The sequence below is a fragment of the Nyctereutes procyonoides genome, unplaced genomic scaffold (assembly GCF_905146905.1).
Source record: "Nyctereutes procyonoides isolate TBG_1078 unplaced genomic scaffold, NYPRO_anot_genome, whole genome shotgun sequence".
Taxonomy (NCBI): domain Eukaryota; kingdom Metazoa; phylum Chordata; class Mammalia; order Carnivora; family Canidae; genus Nyctereutes; species Nyctereutes procyonoides.
The window spans coordinates 54,295,573-54,316,576 of NW_026575142.1; the positions used below are offsets into that span (position 1 = coordinate 54,295,573).

A 21,004-nucleotide genomic window follows, 5' to 3' on the forward strand; every position below is an offset into this window, starting at 1 on the left:
TATGGTGGGAATAGTTAAATCATCAGGAACAACGAAGAAAGCGGTATTTGGTGAAGGAGAAAGCCTAACAGTCATTCTATAGAGTAGTCTTTTATACAGGCTGTGATGATCACATTTTATATACTTGTGTCCAAGAGAAATGTTTAACACTTACTCTGAATCAACTACCTTTCATGCAACCCTATGTCTAATTTGGATGATTTATTTTTTTTATTTTTTAAGATTTTATTTATTACAGAGAGTGAACACCACTGTGATAGGGGTGGGGGCAGAGGGAGAAGCTACTGAGCAGGGAGCCCGATGTGGAGATTGATGCGGGTTTCTATCCTAGGACCCTGGGATCATGACCTAAACTGAAGGCAAATGCTTAAGTGACTTGAGCCAGCCAAGTGCCCCAGAGATGGATGAATTCTTAATTTGGACTGATTGTTTACAGCTCAGGACAGTGAGGTTCTGATTTGGAAAGTGACTTGTCAGAGGTCACTTGGTGAACTGTTGACAGAACCAGAACTAAAACTCTGTCAGGTGTCTGGAGTTGAAGAACCGGGCTCTTGTACTTTAACTTGTGTGTTCCTTATGTGCTACAATAAAGCTGTATTTCTATACACTGGGCAAGAAATATCCACATTTCTAATAGTAAAGTTACCAAAATGACATGTGGATTTGGGAGAAAGCTTTTACTAGAGCAACTCAAAAATAGAAATGAGGAAAAGACATCTAGTTTTAAGCATGCACTGTTTTTAATCTACTTGTTAGTGTGTTTATATTTTGACTGGTTATACTTCTGCTCAGCAGTCTACCCTCATCATTCTTTTTTTTTAAGATTATTTTTTTATTTATTTAATTTATGATAGACAGAGAGAGAGAGAGAGAGAGAGAGAGAGAGGCGCAGAGACACAGGAGGAGGGAGAAGCAGGCTCAATGCCGGGAGCCCAACGTGGAACTCGATCCTGGGACTCCAGGATCGCGCCCTGGGCCAAAGGCAGGCGCTAAATCACTGAGCCACCCAGGGATCCCCTACCCTCATCATTCTTGATGTTGATTAAGCTATTACATGACTTTCTTATGTAATTCTACTTTTCTAACATTGGACATTCAATAGAAAAAGTTTGAAGTGATGGTGGTTATTACTCTGCTTTCTAACTCTGGACATTCGCTTGAAAAAGAAAGTTTGAAGTGGTGGAGCTTATTAAACATTTTAGACACACTGATTTTCTTTTGACTCAGGCCCACAATATGTAAAGGAAACATTCTCCTTCAGTTGGACAAAGGTTAGCAAGAGCTATAGAAATGTAGTAAGGTGTGATTACAATTTAATTTTTTGCCAGGATATATTTCTAAACATTCATAAGAGGAAGCAGTGATTGCATATTCTATTATAGATTCTATACTAGACAAGTGCCAAGATCTGTGTTAGTGAGTAACTTAGTTGAGGGACTTGATTGGAAGAAATACTTAATGGGACATAAGTATAGGACTTAATAATTCCTTAATTCTGATGCTGCCAATAATAATAGGTTCCATTTATTGAATTTCCTTTTATTGAGTGACAGATGTATTCGTTGGCCCTTCACTTGTCTAATTTAGTTCTCAAGACATTTATTCTCATTTTACAGAGGAGGAACCTGAACCTCAAAAAGATTAAATAACTTGTACAGGTCTTATAGCCATTAAGTAAGCCATATTTGAATCCTGGTCTGTATAGCTCCACAGTTTGTTTGTTTTTTTCCCCCTCTGAAATACTCTTTACACAGCAGGAAAAATCCAACAGAATAATGCTGCCACTTTATATAATCTTTATTTTTGCTTTATTGAAGAGGTCTCAGCTTTCTCGTTATTGGAATTTACCTCTATGCTTCAGGTTTTGCTTCTTTCTTCCGATAGCAGTAGCTGCTTCATTTCCAGCTTTCTTTAGGAATAGGGAACTATCAAAAATTTACATCTAACTTAAGTACCACTAAGGTGAATACATTTTTTTTTCTCAAAAATGAAAAAAAAAAATAGGGGCACCTGCGTGGCACAATAGGTTAACATTGGATTCTTGGTTGCAGCTCATGTTGTGCTCTCAGGGTTTTGAGATCAAGCCCTGCATCAGGCTCTGCACTCAGTATGGAGTCAGCTTGAGATTCTTTCTCTCTCTCCTTCCGCCCCTCCTGCTCATGCACGCATGCTCTCTCTAAAATAAGTAAATCTTTAAAAAATAAAATACCCTCTGATGAACTGCATAGAGAGAGCCAAAGTGGTTGAAAGAATCACTTTTTAAATTCTTGGCTCAACTCCCTGTTTATCAGCATAGGGATTTTCTAGGTGTGCTTTGAAATATAAGCTAGCTTCTTTCAGTTTACTGTTGGGTTACTTCCTTCTATATAGATGGTAATTTTCAGGAAATCTGATTTAAATGTAAGCCTACTTGTATTATAATTATAAAGCTAAATCTCCTGATCTTCTGGAAAGACATTCCCCTAGATTCTAAGAAAGGTACCCATGATCTCAAGATATCTTGTAGAAAAACACATTTCTAGTCAGTAAACATGGCCAATTATTGAGCATATGGCAGCATATCAGAGTAAAATTCCAAAAGATCTCCAAATTTACTCATTTGGGTTTTTTTTTTCATACTTTTATTTTTTATTTTTTTTTTTTTTTATAAATTAATTTTTATTGGTGTTCAATTTACCAACATACAGAATAACACCCAGTGCTCATCCCGTCAAGTGTACCCCCCAGTGCCCATCACCCATTCACCCCCACCCCCCACCCTCCTCCCCCTCCACCACCCCTAGTTCATTTCCCAGAGTTAGAAGTCTTTATGTTCTGTCTCCCTTTCTGATATTTCTCACACATTTCTTCTCCCTTCCCTTATATTCCCTTTCGCTATTATTCATATTCCCCAAATGAATGAGAACATACACCGTTTGTCCTTCTCCGGTTACTGTGGCCAAGTTCAAAAAGGGTGTTGCCTGAGTTCTCCTCTGGGATTTTGATGGAATCTTGTCTCACATTTAGATCTTTCATCTATTTTGAGTTTATCTTTGTGTATGGTGCAAGAGAGTGGTCCAGTTTCATTCTTCTGCATGTGGATGTCCAATTTTCCCAGCACCATTTATTGAAGAGACTGTCTTTCTTCTAGTGGATCGTCTTTCCTCCTTTATCGCATATTAGTTGAGCATAAAGTTCAGGGTCCACTTCTGGGTTCTCTGTTCTGTTCCATTGATCTATATGTCTGTTTTTGTGCCAGTACCACACTGCCTTGATGAACACAGCTTTGTAGTACAACCTGAAATCTGGCATTGCGATGCCCCCAGATATGGTTTTCTTTTTTTAAAATTCCCCTGGCTGTTTGGGGTCTTTTCTGATTCCACACAAATCTTAAAATAATTTGTTCTAAGTCTCTGAAGAAAGTCCATGGTATTTTGATAGGGATTGCATTATACGTGTAAATTGCCCTGGGTAACATTGACATTTTCACAATATTAATTCTGCCAATCCATGAGCATGGAATATTTTTCCATCTCTTTGTGTCTTCCTCAATTTCTTTCAGAAGTGTTCTGTAGTTTTTAGGGTATATTTTGAGAACCATTTGAATGGTAAATGGTTCTCCAACCTTTTATTTTCAGGTTGTAGGTGTCCTTCTGTCTAAAATGAGTCTCTTGTAGACAGCAAATAGATGGGTCCTGTTTTTTTATCCAGTCTGAAACTCTGCGCCTTTTGATGGGGTCATTAAGCCCATTCACGTTCAGAGTTACTTGAACTTCTTCTTAAAGGGGAGTTTTAAGAGTCCCCCTTAAAATTTCTTGCAGAGCTGGTTTGGAGGTCACATATTCTTTCAGTTCCTGCCTGTCTTGGAAGCTCTTTATCTCTCCTTCCATTTTGAATGAGAGCCTTGCTGGATAAAGTATTCTTGGTTGCATGTTCTTCTCATTTAGGACCCTGAATATATCCTGCCAGCCCTTTCTGGCCTGCCACGTCTCTGTGGAGAGGTCTGCTGTTACCCTAATATTCCTCCCCATGAAAGTCAGGGACTTCTTGTCTCTTGCTGCTTTAAGGATCTTCTCTTTATCTTTGGAATTTGCAAGCTTCACTATTAGATGTCGAGGTGTTGAACGGTTTTTATTGATTTTAGGGGGGGATCTCTCTATTTCCTGGATCTGAATGCCTGTTTCCCTTCCCAGATTGGGAAAGTTTTCAGCTAGGATTTGTTCAAATACATATTCTGGCCCTCTGTCCCTTTCGGCGCCCTCGGGAACCCCAATTAAACGTAGGTTTTTCTGCCTCAGGCTGTCGTTTATTTGCCTTAATCTGTCTTCATGGTCCTTCAATTGTTTATCTCTTTTTTCCTCAGTTTCCCTCTTTGCCATTAACTTGTCTTCTATGTCACTCACTCGTTCTTCCACCTCGTTAACCCTCGTCGTTAGGACTTCTAGTTTGGATTGCATCTCATTCAATTGATTTTTAATTTCTGCCTGATTGGATCTAAATTCTGCAGTCATGAAGTCTCGTGAGGCCTTAATGCTTTTTTCTAGAGCCACCAGTAGCTGTAGAATAGTGCTTCTGAATTGGCTTTCTGACATTGAAGTGTAATCCAGATTTTGTAACTCTGTGGGAGAGAGGGCTGTTTCTGATTCTTTCTTTTGAGTTGAGGTTTTCCTTCTAGTCATTTTGCTCAGTGCAGAGTGGCCAGAAACAAGTTGTATTGGAACACGGGGGAGTATCACTGGCCCCTCTAGCTGGTCTTCTGGGGGAGGGGCCTGTTGCGTTGATTTTCAGGTGTTAGCACTTGGGGGAGCTGCTCTGCCCCTGCCTGCTGCAGGGCTCAGCGGGGGTTGTTTACCCCGCCAGGCCCCAGGAGGAACAGCAGCAGTTGCTATGGCAACTCTGGAAGCCTGGATTCAGCCTCCGCAGGAACTATGGGGCTCGGGGCTCTCGGCTCTCCGTCCGCAGGGCCTGGAGGCTCCGGGGCGGGGCCGCTGATCTGCTCAGCTCGGGGCAGGAGCGTCCTCGCTGTCTCGGGCCCTCCCGGCCTCTGCCTGTCCCGGGGGAGGCCGGATCCTGGGCTGTGTCCCGGCGCCCTGTGCTCCGGGGCCTGCGCTGTTGGATTCGCGCTCCCGCCCTGCAGCTCCCTCCCTGGAGCCGCTCCCGAGCCCCTCCGAGCTGCTCCGGTCGGTCCCGCCGTGCGCGCTGCAGCCCTTAGGGAGCTCGGAGCACTCTCCTGCGCTCGCAGGTGTCTGTTAGTGTCCCCGGGAGCCCGAGGGCATCCCCGCCCTCCTGGGTCCTGCTCCAACTCCCTGCGAGCCCCTTTCCGCCCGCCCGGGAAGGTTGGTGCAGCTCCTGCTCCTCCGGGACGGGGCTCTCCTGTCCTGGGGACACTCGCCCCGGCCTCAGCCCGGCTCCTCGCGGGGCCCCTCCCCCTCGGAGGCCTTTTGTTCCTTTATTTCTTTTTCCCCGTCTTCCTACCTTGATAGAAGCGCGGACTCTTCTCACTGTAGCATTCCAGCTGGTCTCTCTTTACATCTCAGGCCGAATTCGTAGATTTTCAGGATGATTTGAAGGTTATCTAGGTAATTTGGTGGGGACAGGTGATTTGGGGACCCTGCTCTTCCGCCATCTTGCCCCTCCCCCCCCCTTTTTCATACTTTTAAATCTATATGATCTAAGATTACTGGAATTGTGTGTAGAGTTCTGAAAAATAGTTACCAGAGTGGAACTGTTGAGTAGTACAATTTGCTTTATAGGAGCAGGATTGTAAGAGAATTTTTTACAATGCCTATTTATTCCATGGCTGCTATTTGAAACAACATTTTTTTTGGGGGGGGTTAATATTACTCTTGATTTTTAAAAAATAATAATAATTATATATATATTTGAGAGACAGAGAAGGGAAGAGCAGAGGGAGGAGAAAATCTTTTTATTTTTTTATTTTTATTTTTATTTTTATTTTTATTTTTTTTATTTGAGTTCAATTTGCCAACATATAGCATAACACCCAGTGCTCATCCCATCAAGTGCCCCCCTCAGTGCCTGTCACCCAGTCTCCCCCACCCCCCCCTTTAAAAAATGAGTGGGAAATATCAGAAAGGGAGACAGAACATGAGAGACTCCTAACTCTGGGAAACGAACAAGGGGTGGCGGAAAAGAAAGAGAAAAATCTTAAGCAGACTCCATGCTGAGCAGAGCCCAACTCAGGGCTTGATCTTACCATCTAGATCATGACCTGAGCTGAAATCAGAAGTCAGACAGTTAACCAGCTGAGCTACCCAGGCACCCCTTACTGTTTTGAAATTGGTGACGGGCACTGAGGGAGGCACTTGACGGGATGAGCACTGGGTGTTATTCTGTAAGTTGGCAAATGGAACACCAATAAAAAATAAATTTATTATAAAAAATAAAAAGTAAAAAATAAATGTGTTTACTAATCCTGATAGGAAAGAAAGTGCTAGCTAAAGTATCTCCTTGCAGGAGAGACGTTGAAAGTGGAAATATCTGACTCAGGGTAAATAGAATTTGCCGTAGCTAGTACTTAAGGAAACTCTCTTGTCATATGAAGCCAATAAACCAAAATGGTTTTCTTTCCCTGGTGTAAACTTGTACTTAAGTTGGGTTGGATGTGATCTTTTGGGTTTTAATGGGCATGACTGGGTTTATCCTACAGGGGTTTAAGGAGATGGGTGGCTTTTCTTTCTAGGCTAAGGCAAACAGAGAAACCAAAACCATTTGAGGGCTGCCAAACCTTTTGAGGGCTTGTTTAAGTGCCAGGAAAAGTGCCATTCAAATAGTGGAACAACAGAAGATCGGAGTTTCTTTAGGGATACATGCAATATAAAAGCAATAAATTCTTACAGTCTGGATATTATTTGTGGAAAATTGTTCTGTCTGCTACTGCTTATCTAAGGATATTTAAGTATTTGGGGTATTTTGAGGACTGCTGTGGTAATCAAGGATCTTTTGTTTTCTACATAGAAAGTTATCTCCATCAGAGGGATCCCTGGGTGGCGCAGCGGTTTAGCGCCTGCCTTTGGCCCAGGGCGCGATCCTGGAGACCCGGGATCGGGTCCCACGTCGGGCTCCCGGTGCATGGAGCCTGCTTCTCCCTCTGCCTGTGTCTCTGCGCCTCTGTCTCTCTCTCTGTGACTATCATAAATAAATAAAAAATAAAAAAAAAGATTTAAAAAAAAAGAAAGTTATCTCCATCAGAATAATTTGTGAATACCTTTTAAAAAGAAGTGTACAGATTTCCTGCAGTGCTCAAGTCCTTATAGTGGTTGTTATCACTCCTATTTTGGGTGAGTAAACGTAAGCTATATTAGTTTGGTCAAGATTATTCATTTAGGGAGTGCTAGACCCAGGACTGTAATCAGGATAAGAATACTTGGTTACACTATACTGCATCCTTACAGCAGTGAGTATTCAGTATTGCAGAAAACACTGTGTAAAGAGTTTCATTGTTTTCTAAGTGTAACTATTTTTAAAGATTTTATTTGGGGGGTGAGAGGAGCAGAGGGGGAGGGACAGCAAGCAGACTCTGTGCTGAGCACAGAACCCAATGTGCTGGCTGCTAGATCCCTGGACCCTGATGAGATCATGATCTGAGCCAAAACCAAGAATGCAAAGCTTAACTGGCTAAGCCACCGAGGTACCCTTCTGAGTGTAATTTTGATATTTATCTTTTTATATTCAGTTAGGAAATTTTAAATCCATTTAAAAATAAACTGAATCATTTAAAAGAAGGAATGATTTATTTTAAATAATTTTTATGATATTAAAAGTAATTACTTATTTACCTGCTGTGTAAATTCACATATTTCTGAATTGTTCTGAAATGGAGCACCCAGGTAAAATGTAATTGTTCTTAAGGAGTGCACCAAAGACAGTAAACTGAGGAGAGTCTTCTCTACTTTTGACCAGTTTGATTTTCGGGATCAACTGAAATTCACAGATGTAGATTTGTTAATCAGAATGCAGAATTCTTCAGTAAGTGTTTGGTCAGTAAGTGTTAGCCATCTGGTGGGTTTATTCAGTAGCAGATGTATTTCCCAGAATTGAATTCCTTTAACTGTATTGAAATCCATTCGATTTCCTTTCTAAGTGGGTATTTACTCACTTTGTTTCAGTGACTATATCTGCACAGTAGTTGCTTGATAAATGTGGAATAACTTTTTCTTTTTTCACACTGCTGAAGTTAGCAAAACTACCATCACTTTATAGCTGAAGAAAAAGAAACAGGAGAAATACAAGAATTTTGAAGATAAATCAGTGGCTAACACAAGACCAGTAATATATTCAAAACCTTTGGTTGCCTATACTGGTAAAGTGAGCTACATCTGTTGGTTAAAATATAAGTGCATATGCACATGTGTGTGTATGCATACACACAGACACAGACGGTTAAAATGGCTTTAAATGCTACTGAGTGGTCTAGTTTAAGTTAGCGGTAACCTATCTATCTCACTGTGATTATTGTTTAGAGCAGTGCTGTCCAATAGAGCTTCTGTGATGATGGAAATGTTCTGTATTTCACACTGTCCAAAATGGTAGTCATCAGCCCCATATAGTTATTTAGCACTGAAAATGTGGCTCGTGAGACTGAGGAACTGAATTTTTAAAATTTAATTTTAGTTAATTTGAAGAAATATCTATATATGAGTAGTGGTTCCCATATATAGTATGGGGGAAAACTTGTGACCTGAATGGATAGAATAGTGACGGATAGACCATACAGATTTAGTCTAGTTTAAGGAAATCTTTTCTAACATCTATTCCAACATTGGATGATATAAAGGTACATCATACGGAGCTTTGAAGGGAGCTTCACTTGTGATCACTTGGTGGGAATGCAAGGGCAGAACCTAAGCACCAATTTTTGGGAGTGTAGACTAAGTGACCTGCAGGTTGAGCCTCATTTTGAGATTATGGGATGCTTCTTGAGAAGAGAGGAAGATTTAGCATCTAGATCTGCATTTTCTGAAAATAGATAAGATCTGAGTTGTAACTTTTCTTGAGTAGTTTTTTGGTTACTGTCAACACAGAAAAGGTTGGCTTCAGAGTACTGATCCATAAAGTTGATGCCTGCAAACACAGGAAGCTTGTGAGGTTGTGTTTGTGGGTATTTTTTATCCTTTATGATAACTTGAGTCATATTTTTCTTTCTTTCTTTTTTTTAAAGATTTTATTTATTTATTCCTGAGACACACACAGAGAGGCAGAGAGATAGGCAGAGGGAGAAGCAGGCTCCTCCTGCTTTCTCCTCACATGGAGCCCAATGCAAGACTGGATCCCGGGACTCTGGGATCATGCCCTGAGCCAAAGGCAGAAGCTCAACCGCTGAGCCACACAGGCATTCTGAGTCAGATATTTCTTTATGGAATGTTTTACCTGACAGTTCTACCGGGATGGGTAAATATTGCTCTGTTTCCACCCTACTATCTTCCCTCCTGCCACTTTTTCACGGTTCCTCTCACTCTCAATCTTTTGCTCTGTCAGATGGAAATTTCTGACTCAGCCATTTTCACTTTTCCAATAAGTTACCCAGTTCTTCTGTGGTCTCTGATAATGATGTGGATGGTTTATGATATTTAAGTAATACTTCTGATTTGAGGACTTACATTATCTCAGCATTTTCAAAACCCGCTTGCCTGCAATCTAATGTGTCTGTGGTCAACTATAACATATCTACTTGCCAAACAAGTGGTTTGGGTTACTGGAGTTTTCAGTTAACTTTGAATTTGGGGGATTAGAAAAAAAATAACTCAGGGACTGATTTTAATAAATTGCATCAGAGTGAAATGTTGGGGTTAAATCAGTTGTTTTGCTTTAAGACATTTTAATGTCTCTTTACTTAGTCTTGGGCTTTTGTTGAAGATGTGTGTGGTGTGTGTATGTGTAGGTGCACATTTAAAACGCATGCTTTAACTATTGATGATGTCCATTAATATAATTCAGTGCTTTCTATTTAAGTTCTAGCATTATAACAGCTTAGTTTCATGTTTACTGCTAGTAAAATATTTCTATTCAGTGTAGAACTGGTATTCTTTCTTTTTTAGATAATGGAAACTGGGCAACTTTCACATTTCCCAGCTTACTTTGGTGCTCAGGAAAATCAGATACAAATTTGAGGACTTATGTAGACTTTGTATTTGGTAGTATACTTTTTTCCTTAACAACAACAACAACAACAACACCCTTTCATTTTGTAACCTTAAGGAAACTATAAACTGAATCAATAAAACATTGCAAATGCAACTCATTTTTTCCTAGCAAATATTTGTTTCATTATTTAGATGTGAAAATTAGATTAAAAACATGTATCTTATTATAAAATATTATCAAAAGGATTATAAACATTGACTACTCTTCACAGTAGAGAAATTGGAAAATATAGAAATACTTAAAAAGGAAAATAAGTGACATTGTAATTCTACAGTATATAGTCAGTATTTGAATTTTGAGGTTTATCCTTCCTAATATTTTATGAAGTTGCAAAGTCAGGTATGTCACCTATAGTCAGAAAGGGTCACAAGATCAGCCCATCTGGGGCATCTGGGTGGCTCAGTCAGTTAAGTGTCTGCCTTTGGCTCAGGTCATGATCCTGGAGTTCCAGGACTGAGTCCTGCATCAAGCTCCCTGCTCAGCGGGAGTCTGCTTCTACCTCTACCCCTCATCCCACTCGTGCGTGCTCTCTTTCTCTCTCTGTGTCTCTCAAGTAAATAAATAAAATCTTTTTTTTTTAAAAAAAGGTCAGCTCATATAATGGAGAGTACCTTTACTTGTGCCTAGCTTGTATGATAAGCCACATGGATAATCATCTATAGGGTGTATTGAACAGATTTCAGAGTGCCATTTTTTATGCAACACCCCCCCCCAAACCACCACCGCCAATCTACCCAAGGCTGGAAGTAGGATCAGTGGATAATGTCTATGAATTGACAGATTTTGTCCTTCTGAAGACCATCTTACTTTTTCTCTTTCTTTCTTTCTTTCTTTCTTTCTTTCTTTCTTTCTTTCTTTCTTCTTATTATTTTTAAAGATTTTATTTATTTATTCATGAGACACACGCACACACATGCACACACACACACACAGAGGTAGAGATACAGGCAGAGGGAGAAGCAGGCTCCATGCAGGGAGCCCGATGTGGGACTTGATCCCGGGACTCCAGAATCATGCCCTGGGCCGAAGGCAGGCGCTCAACCGCTGAGCCACCCAGGGATCCCCCTTACTTACATTTATTTACAGGGGGTGCTGTGTTGAAAGGAAATGGGCTTCCTGGGGCTGAAATATTTAAGAGGATGGTTACTTGGACAGGGTAAGATTGGACTTGACAACTACTAAAACCTTTTCTGATAATCAGTTTCCATAATTTTAAGAAAGTGATGAATAAGCACATTTTTATGACCAGTGATTGAAACTTAGAAATATTTGAAGAAACTAGAGAACATGGCCTAGATCCCTTCATTATTCTTAGCTATATTTTCTTGAGGTTAGAATTCTTGATACTCTAAAACAGTTTGGTGTTCTCACCAAAGTGATAACTTTAGCAGACCAGATATTTGGTAGAACTTTGCAGAATTCTGCTCCTTGTAGCACCTTTTATGAAAAGGGTAGCTTTCTATCTCTTAGTAATGTTTGTGGCAGGATTGATTCACCTGGAAGATATTTTCCTATTACAAAGATCCCTCAAGATTCTTCCCCCCATATTTTAAAAAAACAAACAAACAAATTAATTAATTAATCAATCAATCGATTTATTTATTTATTTCTTCCAATGTTGACCCGTTTTTCATTTACCTTAATTTACTAACATTTTCTGATTTTAAGACTCTTTGGCAGTCTGCTACTATAGAAGTTTTCTGAAGACTGAGGTTTTCTCAAATGACTCAGGACACCACTCCAAGATTCTGAAAATTCCTGTCAGTATCTTAGCACACGTTACATTCTCTGCTTCAAAATGCCATGCACATCTTATGTATCCTGTTGGGTTATTTAGCTTAACATATATCATGATGTATACACACACTTTTTGTAGTCTGGGGGTCTAATCTTAAACAGATTATTATTTGTGTGATCCTTGGCATTATTATTCCAGCTCTCAGAGCCATCATTTCTTCATGTATTGAATGAGGTTTTGAACTGTGGTCTAAAGGGATCAACAGTTGACCATCTGACTGAATGTACTACCTTTGTAGATATTCTAGGATTCTATCAACTTTTATCCATTATAATACATATAATGTATCTGAAATTTGGGTGATGGAACCAGAAACTCTTTACTGTCATTATATTTTATATTTTATTTTTAAGATTTATTTATTTATCTTAGAAAGAGAGTGAGCAAGAGAAGGGGCAGAGGGAGAGGGAGAGAAGTAGACTCTGTGCTGAGCGGGGAGCCCTACACGGGCTCTACCTCATAACCCTGAGGTTATGACCTGAGCTGAAATCAAGAGTTAGATGTTTAACCGACTCAGTCATCCAGGTGTGTCCCCCCCTTTACTGTCATTTTAGGTAATGTGGGCAGACATAGAGCTCCTCAGTTTTGTTTTGTTTTTTCAGGTTAGTTGGAAGGTGACGATGGGCTCATACCTGCAAAAAATGCAGTATTTCATGGTACCTCATTTATATTGGTCACCATTTTCCTAGGAGCCCTCATTTCCACAATTATTTATTTGAAAATCATTCTCTCAAGAACTGTGATAAATGTTGGAGATAAAATAATCCATAATATTTTTCCTGCCTTACAGGATCTTGAATGTATGCTGGGGAAACAGATGGGTAAAGGTAATAATAAGATTAGTGCTATAGTATTATATTTACTATATCCTATGAAGTCACTGGGGAAAAATGTATAGGTATAACTGTTGGTTATGTGACAGTCAGTTGTGATGGTTTTGGCTTTATTCAAGAAGATTGGATAAATAGAGAAATGACATTTGTGTGAGGGTTTTGAAAGTTGATTATGAATTTTTTAGACAGTGGAGAGGTGCCTCAGGCAGATAGAACAGAGTTCTGCCCTCCACACCCAATCCGTAGTATGGTGACTAAGTTTTCTTCCCATTCTCTGTGTTCTGCACCCACACCAATGAACTAAAATGTAAACCAAAACCAGTAACCATAAAAATCCCCAAATAGTTGAAACATTGGTTAATAGTACTTGACTCAGTCATTTGTACAAAACGTGGATGAAAGTCTCTGTCTTTCATAAAGGAATTATATAAATATGTGTGCCCTTTGCAGTTAATTTAGTAAGGGGGGCAATTACATTAAGGATAAATATTTTAGAAAAGTGAATCTGATTTAATAATATTATGGGTCTCTTCTCAGAAGGATCATCTATCTTCTAGACAGATGAAATAACCATAGTATATGGGATAGAACAGGAGATTTGGAGACTTGATCAGAAAACTAGGCCTAACCATTGGCTACTTTGACTAGGAACAAAGTAAATGAGGATGGAATACCTATGTCATTGACCAGTTTTTCATCAGCCAAAATTAGGTGTTACTCTCCTTCTGTCATACCGTACTTGGATGTTGTTAATTTCCACAGGATGGACATCTAGGACACTAAAAGTCGGAGAAGGACCAAGGGCTTCAGTTATCCCTTATCCTCTAGTAAATTAACTGCTCAAACATCACTGAGATCTTATTCTCATTGTTTCAACCTTCTGCCTGAAAGGGAAGTTTCAGTTGTCAGAGTGGCCAGTGACTCAAAGCTATGTCTGCTATTTTGGGACTCATTATTGGGGCAGATGGTTAAGAGAGTGTCCACAGTCCATAGCTGAGCTACGGGGATGGGGATGAAGGTTCATTTTGGATTGGTATTGGTGGTGATATTGGTATATATGTGTGTGTGTATATATATATACTTTGTTGATTATGAAAATGTTGAAAACTTGTCATTAGGATAACTGTTTACACTTTCTCCTGCATCCCATTTCTCTTTTACTCAGGCAATTTTATTAGAGCTTTTCCTTTTGTAGGGCAACAAACAAAAGCATAGGGGTTTACATACGTATCACTTGAACGCATTAGTATGAAATTCATTACTACTCTCTTTGCAAAGGGGGATACTCATTGATGTTGGATGGAAAGTAGAGGAGAAGGGGGGAGGTGGTTAGATCCCAAAGGGAGATTTTCCTCAGAATTTCCCACTATACTCACAGCTGAGAGATTCTTGTAGATTGCCCATTAAAAACACTGTAGATGAAAAGATCTTTTTATTGCTGTTGTTTTTCAGAGGTAAACACAGTCTGATTGCTATAGAGACTTATTCTGGGGAGAGAGTGAGACAAAATAAGTGATGTCACATTTTTATTGCTCTATTTTGAGACCTGGAATCCACCTTCTAAGTACATGTATCACCCTTACCTAAATTCTCTTGTATTCACAATTTCAGAGAACCAAATGCATATTTATCTTATTTACTATTTAATGATATCACTCTTTTCTGATGTAATGAAATATAGACTTAATAATGCTTTTTCCTGGAGTTCTTTGAACAGAAACGTTTGGGGCCAGAAGAGCTTGATTTGGTTCTGATTCATTTGTTTATTTTTGGGCTATCTTGGTCAAGTCACTTTATTTCTCTGAGTCATAGTTTTCTCATAAATAAAACGAGAGTATTGATAAAGCCTTTACTTTCAAGTGGCTAGGAGAAATAAATATGAAAGTGCACTGTCATCAACAAAGTTTTTACGTTAGTGTCAACTGTGCCCACGTGTCATTACCGAGTTTTTTAAGACAAAATATATGTCTGGAATATCATCCTCATTCATAGAGGCTGTTTTCATGTGTATGGAACAAAGGAAAGCAAGTACTATCCCTGCTCTCAATGTGATGAGTAGGTATCCCATCTGCTGCTAATAGCATTTACACAAAAATAGAATAATTTACAAGCTATACCAGAATATAAAATGCATACAGATGCAGTTGAAAGAAATAGTTTCCAGTGAGTGTATTATTAATCCAGGCATTTGTATGTGAGTGGAAGCTTGTAAAGATTGACTCATTGGAATTGTTATTTCCAGAAAGTTTTGGGATATGGGTAAAAGGACAAAAGTGGAATGCTGTCTTTACTCTTCTGGTTTGTAAGAGTTAATTGGTCTCCTTCACTGAAAATGCCTACCCCTTCTGCCCTTAAGAATTCTAACCTTCCTTTGAAATTTGTTTTGTATGTTAGCTATTTTAAGGTTTCTGGATACCTTTGTCTGAGTCACTCCCATTCCTTATACTTACCTCCACTTCATACCAAGCATAACTCCTCCATTATTTATGCCCTCAAAGAATATTCTGTAGGTCTTTCTAACATTTATTAAATTATATTGTGTTTACGTTTACTTACCTTTCTGTCATCTCTATCTTCTTGATGGCTTGGAGATGACTTATTTATCCTAAAAAAGAACTCAACAAATGTTTGTTGAATGACTGTGCTTTCTAGATATATTCTATGTCATTTATTTATTTATTTAGGGAGATCCATAAATGAATTAAAATTGTCTTTTTCTTCAAGGAAAATGGATGGGGGAGTGTGTGTGTGTGTGTGTGTGTGTGTGTGTGTGTATTATATGTATATATAAATCCCACTTCTTATTTCTGAAATTTGTTTGGCTCAATACAAACTAATTCATTATATCCCTATATGTATATATCTGAATTAAAAAGAATCACTAAAACTATATTTCATTTAATGGGAATGAGGAAGATTTCTAGTTTTTTATTTAAATATTTGAAAATTTTGTAAGGCTCTGTGTTGCTGTCAACAAAAGAGCTCAATTCTGTTCATAAAATTGTTTTCTTCTCTTGTCAATGGAACTTTTACTGTGTTTTGACTTTGTTGATCAGTGTTTCTTCATTTTTTTCCATTAATATCTCTTGGAGTCTTACTACATGCTACACCCAGTGCTAACGGTGTGGAAGGTGCAGAAATTAGTCCAACAGGATCCCTCTCCTGAAGAGTTTGCAACTGGTTGGGGAGGCAGCTGTGTATTTGAGCTGAATGATAAAGTGTGTTTCTTTCTGTTGATGTTCTTCAAAAGCAATGAGGCAGAGTTGCATGGTTATTAGTTTTCAAAAGAGACTTAGCTACCATGCCCTAATTGTGGGGAAAATGTTTGAGGTTAGAGGTTACAGGACCATTGAAGTTTGAATGGGAATGAAGGAGAGTGTTGGTGTTGCCTTAATATCAACATCAGCCTGAAATTCAGATGAGTGAAAGTGAACATAGAAGGGAGAAAGTTTGAGAAGTGGGAAGGTAAGAGCTCAAGGTCCAATGATACATCTTAAATGTGCTTGCAGGGAAAGATGGTGAGATGAGTTTATGCTGTTTATCCTCAGTAGTGTTTATACTGTTTACTACAAAGTAGAGTAGATTAGGGAAGGAACAATTTATCTAGGCTCTGAACTTGGCCTGGCTGTGAAGTATTTTCTGTAATTCCCAGCCTGGTTACTGATTTAAAAGGTGGCTGAATGTGTGATTTTTTTCCAGCTTGTAGTAGAGTCATGATGCAAAGATATATCTTGGAAGGGAGCTAGGGTGGATGAAGAAGAAACTGGATTAAACTCATAATACTTGGTATAAGTGAGATTATATATTTGAAAGTTCTTATTAAGCTCTGAAGTGCTAAATCAGTGTATTGACAATATAATTCCATGTATGAGTGTGTGCACTTCCTTCTAGTCCTTGAAGAGCTTCTAGATTCTCTGCTAGCTCAAGCCCTCACCCCTATATGCTGTAAGATTTAGGGTCAAATCATGATAATTGAATGTACTTTGTTCTTGTTTAAATAGTAAGAAATCATTGAGAAGAGTCATTGTTATGGTAACTAGTGATTCATAAACTCTTTGTACCTGTTATGTCAAATGTGCCTTCATGTTTATGATTTAGCAATATATGCTGCTGATGGAATTAAAGATGTGGATTTTAAAAATGTATTTAATTGTAGAATTTAAAATGCAATATAAAAAATTACAAAAAGCAGAAAAAATACAAATGTATGAACCTAATAGATTTAATAGATGTTAATATTTGCCTTATTTGCAGTAGTCTTCTCTATTTTGTTCCTAAAACAAGAGAACACCTGATATAGCAAAGACACTCCTGCCCTTTGCTTCTCTCTACAGATGAGCACAATTCTAAATTCAGTTTGTGTCAGTGCTGTGTATTAAAAACATATTTTATTACAAGTGTTTAAATCCATAAACATAATATTTTTAATGTTGCACTGACTAAAGCAAAAAAAATATTGAAGTTCTTCACATGGGTATGCACATGGAAAATTGCAATGATTTTATATTTTTTTATTTTATTTAGCATGACATTAACATATATATAAAATATATTGTTTGGCATAATTTTTTGCTCTGATAACATAAAGTGAAGTAGCTTTTTTGTGAGTATAATATACAGGATGAAATATGTTTTACATTGTGAGCTAATACATACCATATATACTTGTGTGTGTAGGTGTGTGTGTGTGTGTGTGTGTGTGTGTGTGTAAAGCTGAAAAAGTTTCTCCATACCATAATTTCCTCCACTGTGTATGCTATACTTTTTTCTAGTCTATTCGTTTTTTTTTGAATCTATTAATTTTTAAATACTTGTTCTAGTCTTAGTAAATTGATTTGACCTAATAACAGGATTTGAAAAATAATCATCTCAACAATTAATCTAATCTTAATTAAGTTTAACACTGACTTTAGTATAGACACATAAGCTTTTGTAGTATAATAAAAACACTTCAAATAATAAGGCAACATATTAAGATAGCATTCTTTTGCACAAGATTTGATTATATTCATTTTGGCTAATTCGTTCTGAATATTTGTTTTCTGTGAACTAAATTCATACATGTCTTAGCCATTTATAATCAATTAATATTAATTAGCTAAGCATTTTAGGGAATGCATGTTGATCAATATCAAATATCTCCTTTCAGTCTGTTCCAACCTCATGGTTTGCCTGAAGTCCAGCAAGGCTGTCATGGTTTCAGGGAAAGAAAGAGCCCTTACTGGCTGGGACACTGACTTCTAGCCTTGTCACCAACAAACTCCATTTGGCCTTAATAATAGCCTTTGTTCCTTACAGCCCTCACTTTCCTCACCTGCTAATTGAAAGGGTTCACCAGGTCATTTTGAAAGCACTTCCATTCTCTGAAATACAGGGTAACTAGGATTTGGGACACAGTTGTTACAACTTGCTGAGAATATATCTGATGTCAAAGCACAGGACTTTCTACTGGAATTACTAGTTTCACAGTTGCATTTGAACAAGGGTAAGCAGGTCATATATAGTTTAAGCGGTTCTTAGGCAGAAATGATTTGTAAAACCATTTTGGAGCAACCTATTGTCTAAGATCTACCTACTTTTTTATGGCATTATTTCTCAGGGACAGGGCTACATGAGTGTATATGTTAGCATATGTAAGTGCTAAAAATAGCAAAAATGTGTGTGTGGTGTTTTTTAATTCCATTTTAGGTAAATGTCCTCATAGGCAAATCCAAAGCTGCGGAAAGAAATCTATAACCTCTGCTAATGCTATGGTATAGTTTCTGGAATCCTAGATAAATCCCAAGTACTAGTTTATGGCTTTGAGGACTTTTCCTTTTTAATGTGAGTTACATGTTGGGAATACAGTAAGAAGTTATCGTCTAAACTACATGTCCTTCAAACAAGTAAAAAAGCACATGTCATAATAAGAATCCTTCATAAGTATTGTTTTATGTATATGTTTGTTTTAAGAAACAGGAGTTTAAATTGCTGTTTAGGGTAGAACAGACCTTGGAGACCATCTTTTCCCATTTGCTTCTAAAAAGGCCACTAAATGCTCCTGCCCCGATCTCCAAATTGAGGCAACATTAGGGACGGATTCCTGTATCCTCTAAGGTTCCCATTTTCTTTTGGTGTACAGATTAATTTTAGGAAGCTCTACATTTAGGGACATGTAAGGAGCCAGTTCTAACTCATGTCTGAGGGTGTGGACCCATTAAAGAATGTGATTATCCTTGACAAAGAGATCTGCCCCTACCTGAGGGACTAATAAATATATGTTTTTCTTTATAGATGCCAAGATAGCTGTCAGTCTCTGATAGAGGATCCCCTCCACCCCAGATAACTGAGGCAAAGGCTAGATAGATTTCTCTTAACTCCTCTGATATGGGAGGACTCCGCTTTCTCTCAGCTGCAGTATGCAGAATGTTCTTGTCTCTTGTATTATGGCAGTAGCACTTGCTCTCTCTTAGCGGACTAGAATTTCTGGACCTCTGAGTTCTGATTCTGTGGTTAGTATAAGTAGGCCAGGAATAAGAGCTAACCATTATTTTATGACACCCTGTGCTTGGCACTAAGCACGTACTATGTGGATTTTTATGATTGAAGACTTTATACTAACTAGTCACTATTTTACATTGCATGTTATCTTATAATATTAGAATTGATTTTTGAAGTAAACACAATTCTTTTTTAAAAAACTATAAAATATTACCAATGAGCCTTCTTGTCTGCTTCTCTTCCCTCATCCTTTGCAGTGTGCCGAGATTTTGCTGTTTTAGAGGACCACACCCTGGCCCACAGCCTACAGGAACAAGAGAGTGAGTAATGGCCCTCATTATGTTTCTTCTGTTTTCTTTTTTAGTGGTAGCTTGAGGCAGGTTTCTTAGGGTGAGATAGCAGGGAACAGAGTCACCAGGCCTACACTGTCCATCTATCCTGGGGGATTTATCTAGGCAAATGTCACCTGGGTGGGGGATGAAATTCTGGGTATTTTGAAGTATGACAGCTGCCAGGGATTAGGAGACTGTTGGGTGTATGGAAGGAGAAGGGGGACTTGAACTTTTTCTCTTGCCTTAGTGTTATAGGAAGGAGACACTATCTGGCATCTATCCCTTCCCCTAGAAGAGGGGCTTGAACATCTTTCCAAGGCATTGGCAGTATCTGGATTGTGGAGTCTTCATAATATTTATATATGTAATCATGGAAGCTAAATCCAGCTAAAGTTGTATTTGTTACATAAAAGTACATATTTGTGAATATGTAATTTAAGAATCATTAATTCACGTGTCAATATAAACATTAAGTATTGAAAAATGTAATTTATAAATAGAGTGACAACTGGTGGAGCAGAAGGAGCCGTGGCCTTAGAGTATTTGTGTGGAAGTCCTGGCACTACCACTATTTTGCCATGTGACCAGGAGCAAATTACTTAACCTTTCTGATCCTCATTTTACTTAATGGAAAGATACAAAGAAGTTGCCTGTTACATAGCATTATTGAGAGCATAAAATGAAGTCACAGGTGTGAGGCTCTTTTTAAGGGAAAAGCTCTTCTTAAGGCATACTATTAATAAGCCAAAAACTGAAACATTGTTATTCCTGTCTTCAATATTTCTGTCCAGTTGAGCATCATTTGGCATCGAACATTCAACGGAACCGTTTGGTCCAACATGATCTCCAGGTGGCTAAGCAGCTTCAGGAGGAAGACCTGAAAGCTCAGGCTCAGCTCCAGAAGCGCTACAAAGATCTGTGAGGATTTGGGGGTGGGAGGGACTCACTCTGGGACTGATTTTCTCTGTGGAGCAGCAGGGCAGGGAAGAGACTCTGTGTCTGTCCCTCTCCTGCCTTTCACTATTCAATTATAAATCCTGTAGTGGCTATCCTATAGTTTTCTTTGATTTGAAAATTTTTCTCTGTTGTTGGAATACTTTCTAGGTTTTGGGACATGTGGATTCTAATATGAACTCAGCACTTTTAACTTTAGGACTGTGAGCCATTTGGTCCATCTCTCTGAGTCTATATTTCTTCCCTGTAGCATGTGGAAAATAATCTCAGTCCCTTTGCCTTGTAGGTGGTTTGGGAGGAATCCAGGGAAATAGTGGATATCAAAGAACTTTCTGAGTTGTTTTGGATTTCTTTACTCTTTTCTAGGGGTACTCTTTCCTACAGTTCTTTCCTAGGGGTGGTTGCTGCTATTATTTTCCTTGAACCTCTTGCTTTTCAGGGAGAGATAGGATCTTCTGGAATGC

The 21,004-nt window shown here is 38.5% G+C and overlaps 1 protein-coding gene across 2 annotated transcripts in view; it reads left to right on the forward strand.

Moving 5' to 3' along the window:
- CCDC50 (coiled-coil domain containing 50) overlaps nucleotides 1-21,004 on the forward strand; it is an 83,431-nt gene that overhangs the window by 19,688 nt on the left and 42,739 nt on the right. For both annotated transcript variants that reach the window (XM_055307912.1, XM_055307913.1), the window contains exons 2-3: nucleotides 19,512-19,574; nucleotides 20,378-20,504. In XM_055307912.1, coding sequence (XP_055163887.1) covers nucleotides 19,512-19,574; nucleotides 20,378-20,504 — 190 coding nt within the window. The remainder of the gene's footprint in view (nucleotides 1-19,511; nucleotides 19,575-20,377; nucleotides 20,505-21,004) is intronic.